Source organism: Anolis sagrei, chromosome 3 (genome assembly GCF_037176765.1).
Source record: "Anolis sagrei isolate rAnoSag1 chromosome 3, rAnoSag1.mat, whole genome shotgun sequence".
Taxonomy (NCBI): Eukaryota; Metazoa; Chordata; class Lepidosauria; order Squamata; family Dactyloidae; genus Anolis; species Anolis sagrei.
The window spans coordinates 215,865,683-215,876,315 of NC_090023.1; the positions used below are offsets into that span (position 1 = coordinate 215,865,683).

The 10,633-nt window shown below is 40.6% G+C and overlaps 1 protein-coding gene across 1 annotated transcript in view; it reads left to right on the forward strand.

The window, feature by feature from the left end:
• The window catches only part of TLX1 (T cell leukemia homeobox 1), a 33,347-nt gene extending 24,886 nt beyond the window's left edge, over positions 1-8,461 (forward strand). The window contains exon 3 of the mRNA XM_060766808.2: positions 7,872-8,461. Coding sequence (XP_060622791.2) covers positions 7,872-8,094 — 223 coding nt within the window. The 3' untranslated portion in view covers positions 8,095-8,461. The remainder of the gene's footprint in view (positions 1-7,871) is intronic.
• The last annotated feature ends 2,172 nt before the right edge of the window (positions 8,462-10,633 follow it).

Here is a 10,633-nt window from a genome sequence, read left to right on the forward strand (position 1 = left end):
AAAACTCAAACACAGGGGAACTCCAGACAAGAAACAATCAGGAACACCTAATCACTTCTCAACAAAGGAATTTCCCAGGCAGTAACAAGCCACACCTAAAACTGTCTGGCCATCAAATGTTAATCAAGGTGGCCAATTGAAATATTCACACCTACTTCCAACAGACAAGAGTTCTTTCTTCCATCCTGGACCTTCAACAGATATATAAACCCAATTTTCCTAGTTTCCAACAAACCTCACAACCTCTGAGGATGCCTGCCACAGATGCAGGCAAAACGTCAGGAGATAATGCTTCTAGAATATGGCCATATAGCCCAAAAAACCTACAACAACCTATTACAATGCAGTCTGAGTCCTGCCACATGCACAGTGGAGGACCTCCTTATAGCAACACCAGAAGCACTCCAAGTGGCCAGCTTCTGGTCAAAGGACATTTAGTGTAATGCCAAGTTTTTTAAACTTTATGTTTTTTAAAACAATACATTACAACTGTACCCTTGGTTCGCTTCTGATATGATAAATGAAATTGTGAAACAGTCTGTGCTTGGAAATCAGCCACTCTGACAGACTCACCATTGAGGAAGACTACAGCCTTTTTTATTAAGATGCAATTGCATGGGTATTTCAAATTATGGCTTACTTAAAATCCCATCACTTAGTGGGGAGTTAAATCCCACTGACCATAATAACAGACACATCTGGGTAGGATAGGAGAGATTGGCACTGAGAAGTTAGTTTTTTTGTCTGGTCTGTGAGAGAGAAATAGTGATGGGAATATGAACATATTTTCACAGTTCCCTGTACAGTTGAGATAGGATTTCTCCCATGAGACCTTTAATATTGGTTCTAGGAAAGTCTGCTTGAATTTGCATATTTGCAATTAAGGTGAAGGAAGTTCTGCGAGATAGCTGTAACTAAGCCTGTTTGTTTTCTGCTTAATTCCTGAAATAAATTGGGCTGAGACACGTGACACCTGTTTTTTTTCTTCTTTGTTCTTTCTGTGAAATATGGGTTGTGTTTCTCTCTTTCTTTGATAAATAACTCCTTCCACTGAGTGGGACTGCTAACTGAGAAAAATACCCTATACCAAACTTAATAATCTGTTTTCACTAATTATTAGTTGTTGTTTTTTTAAAAAGATGCTGGATTGCATTTCTTTCCTGAGTCAAAACATTATTAAATATGCACCAGGAAGGGAAAAAACACATTATTCATGGCATTCTTTCTTTTGGTCAGAGAATGACTGGAAGACTGTTTTAGTGTTGCCTCCCCAGAACATCCCATTTAAGGCTTATAGGAACAGTGTGTGCAGAGCAGGCTTAGCTAGCTCTCTTTATAGGCTGAAATCCTCCAAACTTTTACACTTGAGTACGTCTTGTGGAACCTGGGGTCCTTCCACACAGCTTTATATCCCAGAATATCAAGGCAGAAAATCCCAGAATATCGGCTTTGAACTGGCTTATCTGAGTCCACACTGCCATATATTCCAGTTCAAAGCAGAAAATGTGGGATTTTATTCAGCTGTGTGGAAGGGCCCCCAGTTAAAAGCAGATATTGTGGGATTTTCTGCCTTGATATTCTGGTTTATAGGGCTGTATGGAAGGGCCCTCAGTAGGAAACATGTGGCCCTGTACACATTATTGACCATAGTTTCCATCATCCTTCATGTTGACTTAGGCTGACTTTTGTAATTTAGCAAGAACCAGAGGATAAAATTATCCTGTCTAATGTAAACAGCACTGATGGGGAACGGCAACCTTTCAAGTTCTTTCAAGCCTATCTGAACTTCATCTCCCAGGATCTCTCATTGGCTGTTTAGAGGTGATAAGAACCATAGGCCAAAACCACCTGATCACCATTGCCTGTTGCTTATCTCAGTCATGATAGCAGAATCTGATTCATTTCTTTTCAGAGATGGAGACCCACATAGGGCCCTTCCACACAGCCCTATATCCCAAAATATCAAGGCAGAAAATCCCACATTATCTTAGTGTTGACTCAGATAACCCAGTTCAAAGCAGATACTGTGGGATTTTCTGCCTTGATATTCTAGGATATAGGGCTGTGTGGAAAGGTCCTGGGACTCAGGGAGGATCCAGACAAGCCTTTATCCCAGGAGAATCCTCGTTTTAAAAACATGGATTTTCCTGGGGGCCTGTCCATACCCACCTCAGAAAGTGCACGTTTTCTGGTTTATAGGGCTGTATGGGGTGTTTTCTGGGGTGGGTTTTCTGGGGTGGGCACGTTTTCTGGGGTGGGTGTCCAGATGTTTTCTTGGGACTAGTCCAAGAGAACATCTGGAAGCCCTACTCCCTCTACGTGGCCTCCATTACAGAATTTAGCCAGTTAAATGATGCACCAGGAGAGGGGTGGGTGGAGAGAACAATTTTTCTCCCTAATCCCCCCCCCTCCCCGCTCTCCTGGCGTGTCATTTCTTGGCCTGTAATGGAGGCCAAGTAAGTTTTCATTCGTTTCCTAAGGGGTCTGGGGGCTTGCGGGGAGTGGGGAGCCTGGTAAACTGTGGGAATACTGTCTGGACTGAAGTATTCTGTAGCCCAGAACCGGAAATAGTGGGTTTATCCCGTGTCTAATTAATTTGCTAAAAACCATGGTTTTCCTGTCTGGACAGCTCCTCCTTTATTGCGGTAGATAGATACCGAAATAAAGGTACTGTTTGGATGGGCCCTCAGGTTGTTTTTCAGAAACAATCCCCTGAGATCTTTGAATGAATTCAGAGTTTATCTTCTGTGTTATCTTATTCACTTAACTGGAATGATAAGAGATCCAGAGGCAAGAACTATAATAAAAATACAGTTAAAAGGTAATAAGTGAATATAGGACCAGCATGATTGTATTTTTGACAAGCTCTTCTTTGCATAGTGGGAACTGGGCTTCTTGATGTAAGCCTTTAATGACACACGGAAAGGGGTTCTTTCATGTACATCTATTAAAATCAGAATTAAAGATTCAGCTGTATGCTGATCTGTTTTAGTGAGTCTGGTCAACTCCATTTTGACAATAGCTGAAGTCCTCCCATGACCTGTATTATTTGCTGAGCTTTGTCATTTGTGCTATGCAAAGCAATCCTGTTACTACAATATTACGTGCCCAGGACCAACCACCAGATGCCATGGCTACATATAGTGCCACACCTTGAGAACATCCTCTTAATCAACAAACGTGCTCTGACTACATTCTGTGCTGGTCACGGAAACCTCAGATAAGGATTACAAGATATGCATTGGATACCCAACAGTACCTGAATGTGTTCTTTAAAATGGTTGAACTGTACACACTATGGATAATGCTCATCCATAGTATGTACAATAAATACCTTTGAATTCAGGGGGACTTACATTTTATAGGTAATGTTTTTTCAATCCAAACTGTGATCATAAATCATGACAGCTACTTAACTTTGAATGGGTTGTATCTCATCTCATTAAAAAAAACCTCCAAGAATTAGTGCTGGATGTACTGCATTTCTCTTTTCCCCAAATATCTTGAATAAAATTATCTAAGGTTTCAGAACAGAATCGATCTGTTCAAAACACAATTGTGCTTGAGAGAAGCTAAAATATATGCTGTAAATGAGCCACCGCTAATTTAGTATCCATGTTTTTGGATTGTATTGACTGTGTACATTCTCAATTTGATGTGTTCTCACTCCAGTTAAAAGAACATGGCAGACAGTAATTGTTTTATAGTATTACCAGACCTCTAATGGTTTATGAGCTGAAGCATTGTGAAGGGATCAATAGCAATGAAGATAATAAAATGGTGTTGTCTATTGTTTCATTACAAACTGAGTTTCAGAACAATTTATTACCAAGTGGGACAGAATAGGAGGGAATTGATAGAGGATAGACCGCTTTGTAATCCCTATCAGAAGACTTGATAAGAAGTTGAGAGAGAAAATCAAAGGTCTTGGGGCTGGGGATTTTTGAATGAGAATTAATGTCTAATAGGTATAGGTGTCCTGTAACCTTCCTATTTGCTGTTCTATTAATTTCAGATTTGAACAAATGTTGCTTACAGTTGTAAAGTTTGGCTTCACAGCTGTCCCTATCTGTTGGGTTTCATCCTTGGACTGCACAAGTCTCTTGTGTCATCAAGTTTCCAGAACTCAATGAGTAGCTTGACTAGAGATAGAATTAGGCTGAGAAATTCCTTCCCCACATTTCTATGCATGTTTACCAAAGGGCTTTGTCCTTCCTCCTCCTCCTAGCCACTATCTCCTCCCCTTTGATGATGCAGTAATGGAATTCTGTGAGGGAATTTCCTCTTTAAGTTTTATTGTCCTGGGTTGACCATGGGGCCTTGCCACCAATTTCCATTCTCTTTTGCATTTTTTTCTACCTATGAGGCTGCACATTTTGCCTCTCTCTAGGCAAAATGTCGCTGCATGGACTTTTTACCCTTTTACCTCTTTAGATAATGAGATTTAGTATGCAAGTTAGCTCCAAGACATTTTCTATCAAGAATGTATTTTTTACTTCAATAAATATTTTTAACCTAAAGTTCTGAGTCTGCAATCCTGTGCTTCTAAGACATAGAAGGCTATCCCAGTTTGTCATATGTATGCTTCTGTTGGTTATGAAGTTTACTTCTGGTACTCTGCTATATTTATGATGGAATCACCTCAACTAAGGGTTATTTTTGAGCCTAACAGCTCAGATTCCCCAATTAGGCATAGTGAAAATGTATGTTTATCATGACTTAGATTATGGGAAGTAGCAGCAAGGAGATGGAGGAAAGAACCACAGGAACACAGAAAACCAACTTACTCTGGGTCATGCATGGATTTGCATAAGCCAATACTGTCAACTAACTAGCAGTGGCTCTCCAGAGTTTCAGGCACATTTTTACTAGCCCTGTTTGGAGTTTCCAGACATTGCATAGCTTTCGAAATTAGATGGGATTAGATGTATCACAAGACCATGAGAAGAGCCATGTTGGATCAGACTAAGGCAGTGGCTTCCAACCTTAGATCCTCTGGGTGTTTTGGACTTCAGATCCTAGGATTCTTGACAGTTGGCAAAGATGACTGGGACTTCTAGGAGTTGAAGTCTCAAACACTTGGAGGACCAAAGGTTGGGAACTTTTGGTTCTCTAGGGCATTTAAGAGCATCTCTGTACCTATATTATGTTTGCACAATGGCCAATCAGGTCTTTATATGAAGCCTGCCAGCAGAATTTCCATCTCATGTTCACTGGGGATCGATACATAGAGGCATACTGCCTTTGATAATGGAAATGCCAGATGGCCATCCTGACTAACAGCCATTGATTGCCTCATTCTCCGTCAATCTAACCAGTCTCTTTTAAAAATTGGATTAAGTTGGCAACCTAAGGCAGCTCACTGCTTGCAGACAGATAGGCTACTTCCCAATCTCTTACTTTCTCCCTTTTCCAAACCTGGTTGTCTAAGTGAAGATGTCTGATACACACTGCACTGTGCTGATTCTAAAGGAAAGCATATTTTAGTAAACACATTCATTGGGTCAAGATCTTTTGGAAAAGTAGACAATATAGAGTCTCATGGCTTCTTGAATGATTAACTGATGTATTGCAGCATGAATGTCAAAGACTGGATTCCACCAGAAGGATGAAAGCTATCTTTGAATCTCTCCCTCTCTCCCTCTTCACACACACACTTGTATGTATACACACATACTCTCACACAAGAGTGAGGATGAATCTGCCTATTTGGCAAGAGAAGACATCACAAACATCTGACTTAAATGAGTTACAGCCAATGAAATATTATTCCATACTATACCTATTAATCTTTAAAGTGCTCCAAGACTACTTGTTTTTGTTGTAATAGACTAACATGCCTCCCTTTGTAGAAATTGCTCGAGGGGAGAAGAATTCTTAAGCTCAAAAGGAGATACCACAAAGTTCCTTCTGTCATCACAGCACAACTGGGGCATTTTAGATGCCTGATAAACAAAATAATTTATAACTAAGAGACAATTTATCTCAAAGCCACTATTTAGAAAGAGCTCATTGTCTTTAACAATTCAATTTTACATTTGCCCAGCCGTAATCTAAAAAACATCATTGCTCCTTCAGTTAGTGCGTAGCAGAGGAAAATTGAGTGCGAATAATGTACTTGTAGCATATTACATCTGTTGCTATCATTGAGATTGTTGGAGATAGAGTCCAAAAAAACAACTTTAATGTCCAAATAGCTTCCTCCTTCCTCTTCTCTATGCCAGTAAGCAGAAACTCCACACTGAACCCTTCTGGGGCTGAGGGAGTGATTCAGATTTCTAGAGCAGCAGTTCTTTGGGCTCTGTGCTTTCCTCCTCTTCCCTCCTCCAAGCTTTCCCTCCTCTTTCCTACTCTTCCCCCTTCCTCACCATCAAAAGCCTCCCCCCCCCCCAACCTCCTTGTGGCAAAAGCTATTTCCTCCCGCCTTCCTCCCTGCCCAGATCCTTTCTCCTTTGCCTTCCTTGCTTCCAAAACCCTATTTCCCTCCCACCACTCAGGGGGTGCTTTGATTATGCTTTTCCTGTATGGCAGAAGGGGGTTGAATTGGGTGGTCCCTGGGGTATCTGCTATTATTATTATTATTATTATTATTATTATTATTATTACAAAGACTGAGTGGCCTTCGGTTGGGGGTGCTTTGATTGTAAAGGTTCCTTGTTGATGCCTTCTCTTAAAATCCTGGAATTCAGGGCCACCCAATATAATTGTTAGCAAATACAGGACAAATGTGGGGAGATGTGAGTGGTCTCCTAGTTGTTGATGTGACCCTGTCTTAAACTCTGCACATTTTCCTTATTTCTGAACCTAGAGAATGGTTCTATTCCATTCTTCTTGCCTTTTTGATTTTTACCTCTGCAGACATCATTGGTGAAATGGGTCAGAAGGAGACTGGTAGACGTACTTGTTTACAATGACACACCAGAGCATGTCATGTGAGAGTGGTATGATGAATGAGGGATTCTGGGAGTTGCAGTAAAAGTTACTAATTTTCCTAAGTTATATGACAAACAGGGAAGCAATTTTGGTGTAGGTGCACTCATTTTACACTCTATCTTTGCTACCATCTCTTGGATTTTCCAAGGTAGCAGCTCTTGGCTATTATATGTCTTCATTCAAGTAGGGAAACTGTGCCCTTCGAGCTCTTCAATCTCCACCGGCCAGACTTTGTCTGGCTATTCCTGTTGACCATGGCATAGCTTGGAACTCTGTAGAACAACTAACCAAACAATGAGCAAGACTGTATCTTCTAGCTAAATGACACAATTTAAGGAGCTCAAATGCAAAGAACAGACTTCTTCTAATCAATCCATCAATCAATCAGAATAAGAAAATGGAGAAATATGAAGCCATATTACAAGAAAGATAAATTGTATTCACTAACTGAAATACTTCACTGAAATACTTCAATTTCAAAATGGCAGAAACCTTCCTGGAGCATTCATTCAAAAACTCACCCCATCCCACCTTGTGAACTCTAGAGATACTGGATAATAGATTCCATTGCCATCGGCCAATGTGGCTAGTGGCTGCAGGTGATAGCTTGAGTTTGTATGGGGAAGTGTCAGATTGGGGAAGGTTATAGCAGACCATATCAAAAGAGAGATGAAGGCATTGAGAAACAAACCCATTTATTCCTAGAGGCTTGAGGTGGGGCTGGAGATCAGGCTAACTTGGCTAGTCACAAAGGAACTAAGGTTGTCTTGGGCTGAAGGGCATTCTATAAATACATGGAATGTTACTGTATAAAATGAGCCTTTGATGTATTGAAATGAAGAACACCTTAAGTCTTAAAGAGCAGCAGGTAGCTAGAAATTCTACTTTTTCCATTTGTTTTGGTATCCAGATATGATATGTGTGCATGTTTCTCCCAGGCGACAGACTGCAGAGGAGAGGGAAGCCGAGAGGCAGCAAGCCAATCGCATCCTCATGCAGCTTCAGCAAGAGGCCTTTCAGAAAACCATCAACCAGCCCATCCAAGCAGACCCCATCTGTGTTCACAACTCCTCCCTCTTTGCCCTCCAGAACCTCCAGCCATGGTCAGATGACTCTTCTAAGATCACCAGCGTTACGTCTGTAGCATCGGCCTGTGAGTGAAGCCTGGATTTTGCCTATGCATGGACCTATTGTGTTACAAGACAGCTGGCCTTCTTTGACAGCACTGGGAGAAGATAACATTGCCTAGACAAGGAATGGACCAGCAACCAGACAATGCCCTGGGCAAGCCAGTGTTGTCTTTGTGACGAACGTGCCCATATGATCACCTGTTGGAGTATTAAGGCCTTCACTTTATTATTTCTTCTTCATCATCATCATCCTTGTCTTTCAATTCCTAAGACCAGATTATGAACAACCATACCAGGTCTTCAAAAGACACTTGTAGGGAGAAAACAAGCTCTTGTGTTTTTCCAACTTACCCAAGATTTGTGTTACTCAGCTTGCAGGAGGTATAGGATTTGCTTGCCAATTTACACATTTTAGATTAATCCTTTTTTTGGTAAAAGAACTTATTCAAATTTGAGTCGAGAATTGGAAAAATTCTTTAAAGAACTTCTAAAAGACTGAAGTCCTTTTCCTCAAAAAATGTTTAGATTCTACAAACAAGAAATCGCACTCCCATTGTTTTTAATCTTCAAAGATGAAACCTGGGCCACTTTTCTCTTACTTATTTTCTCCCTGCTGAAGGAATGAAACTGGGATGATTGCTGAATGTAAACATCACATAGCAAACCACTGTGTGAAAGCTGTGATCAGTTTCCCAGGCTGCCAGAGACTCTGCATTGATCAACTTATATTTTAATAACTCTGAGGCATCTCTGGCATTTTTGCAGGGGTAATGCAGTTTCACTTGATGGATTATTTTGGTATTGTTTATGATATTGTTCAATATTTTATTTTATTTTGCTTGAGAAGTCAGCTTTGCAATGGGGGAAGTGTTGCAATGTGGGGACTGACATCCCTGTCTTCCCATATCCTGACCAGCAATTCCACACATTTCTTTTCATTGTGTTAAGGAAAAGCTTGATATTAATTTAAGCACTTCTTACAGCAAAGTCTGAGACTATATAAAGATATCTACAGTATATAATTTTCAGTTATGTTTAACCTAAGCATCACTGCCATTTAAAATCAGGTGGTACACACACACACAGCCAATTAGACTATATATCAAAAAAGTAATATTTTTACCGAGTTTTTGAACTGCAACCTTTGGTTTCTTTTTAAGTTATGCACTTATAAGATGGTTTCATTTTTGTGTATATTCATTTTCTAAAGTGTTTGTGTAATTTATGTGGAAAAAATGAATAAAAAGGAAAAATCAGTCCATAGTACTGGAAGGTTTTTAAAATTTTCCCTTTTGGGGTGGGTTTTTTTTTGGCGGGGAGGGGCATGAGCTCTGAGACTATTTCGCAACTACTTACAAGGTTCTTATTGAGATATAAATGGAATGCAGGTTCACCAATCTGTAGGAATATGCATCCATTTTGAACTCTGATTTCAGTCAGTTATGTGCATTGGCTGCCATGTGCATAGGCAAAACAGAGTCTGGACAAGTTACTTTTATTAGGATATAACTAGCCGTTTGACCAGTGAATCAAATCTGTTAAGAAAATAAGGTGGGAGCCTCCTGGCAGAAATACACAGCAGAGTGGGTGGATAAAAGCAGGTAGAGAAAAAGGATTCTGTCCTCATACTCCTCTTTCTACTGTTCATGCACTAAGACAGGAGTCCCCAAACTAAGCTCAACAGGCCAAATGCTGCCCTTCAAAGTCATTTACCTGCCCCCTGCCCTGAACTTTAGACTTAGAGATGCCCTAAATCTGGAACGACTTGAAGGCACATAACAACAACAATCCTAATTAACTTGACTATCTCATCAGCCAAAAGCAGGCCCACACTTCCCATTGAAATATGGGTAAGTTTATATTAGTTAAAATTGTTCTTCATTTCTAATATCGTATTGTTGTTTCATTTTTAGCACTACAAATAAGATATATATGGATTTGTTTATTTCCCCCCCCCCCCCGAACTACAGTTTATCCCCGCAACTGTCTGAAGGACCGTAAACTCACTGCCCGCTTAAAGCAGTGGTTCCCAACCTTTTTTTAGACCAGGGGCCACTTGACCAGGTGCCACTTGACTAGGGACCACTTGAACAGGGACTACTTTGACCAGTGACCACTCTCCAACATTACTACTACAAGGGTTACGAATCAGTTTTTGGTCAACTTTACATTTGGTTTGATTATTTAAGGTGCTGATTCACAAAACTGCATTGGATAGACCACATCAGCTCTAATTTCTGATACAGAACATATGCCATCCAGTAAGTGCCATCTGATCACCTACAGAAAACAATATTTAATAATCGAGAGCTGATGTGGTAGTAGTACTCTTTTGTAGATAGCCAACCTCTCCCCTCCCGACATCCCTGTTGCCTCGGCACTATAAGTGGGTTTTGCAAGACCAGTCACTCTTGTTGCTGTGTGGTTTCGAGGCAATTGTGCAGTAGTGGTGAGGCCGCGGACCATATTTTTGTTCTTGTGGACCACTGATGGACCACCGGTTGGGAACCACTGGCTTAAAAAGTTTGAGGACCCCTGCACTAAGATAGTCAGAGATGAAAAATAGACCA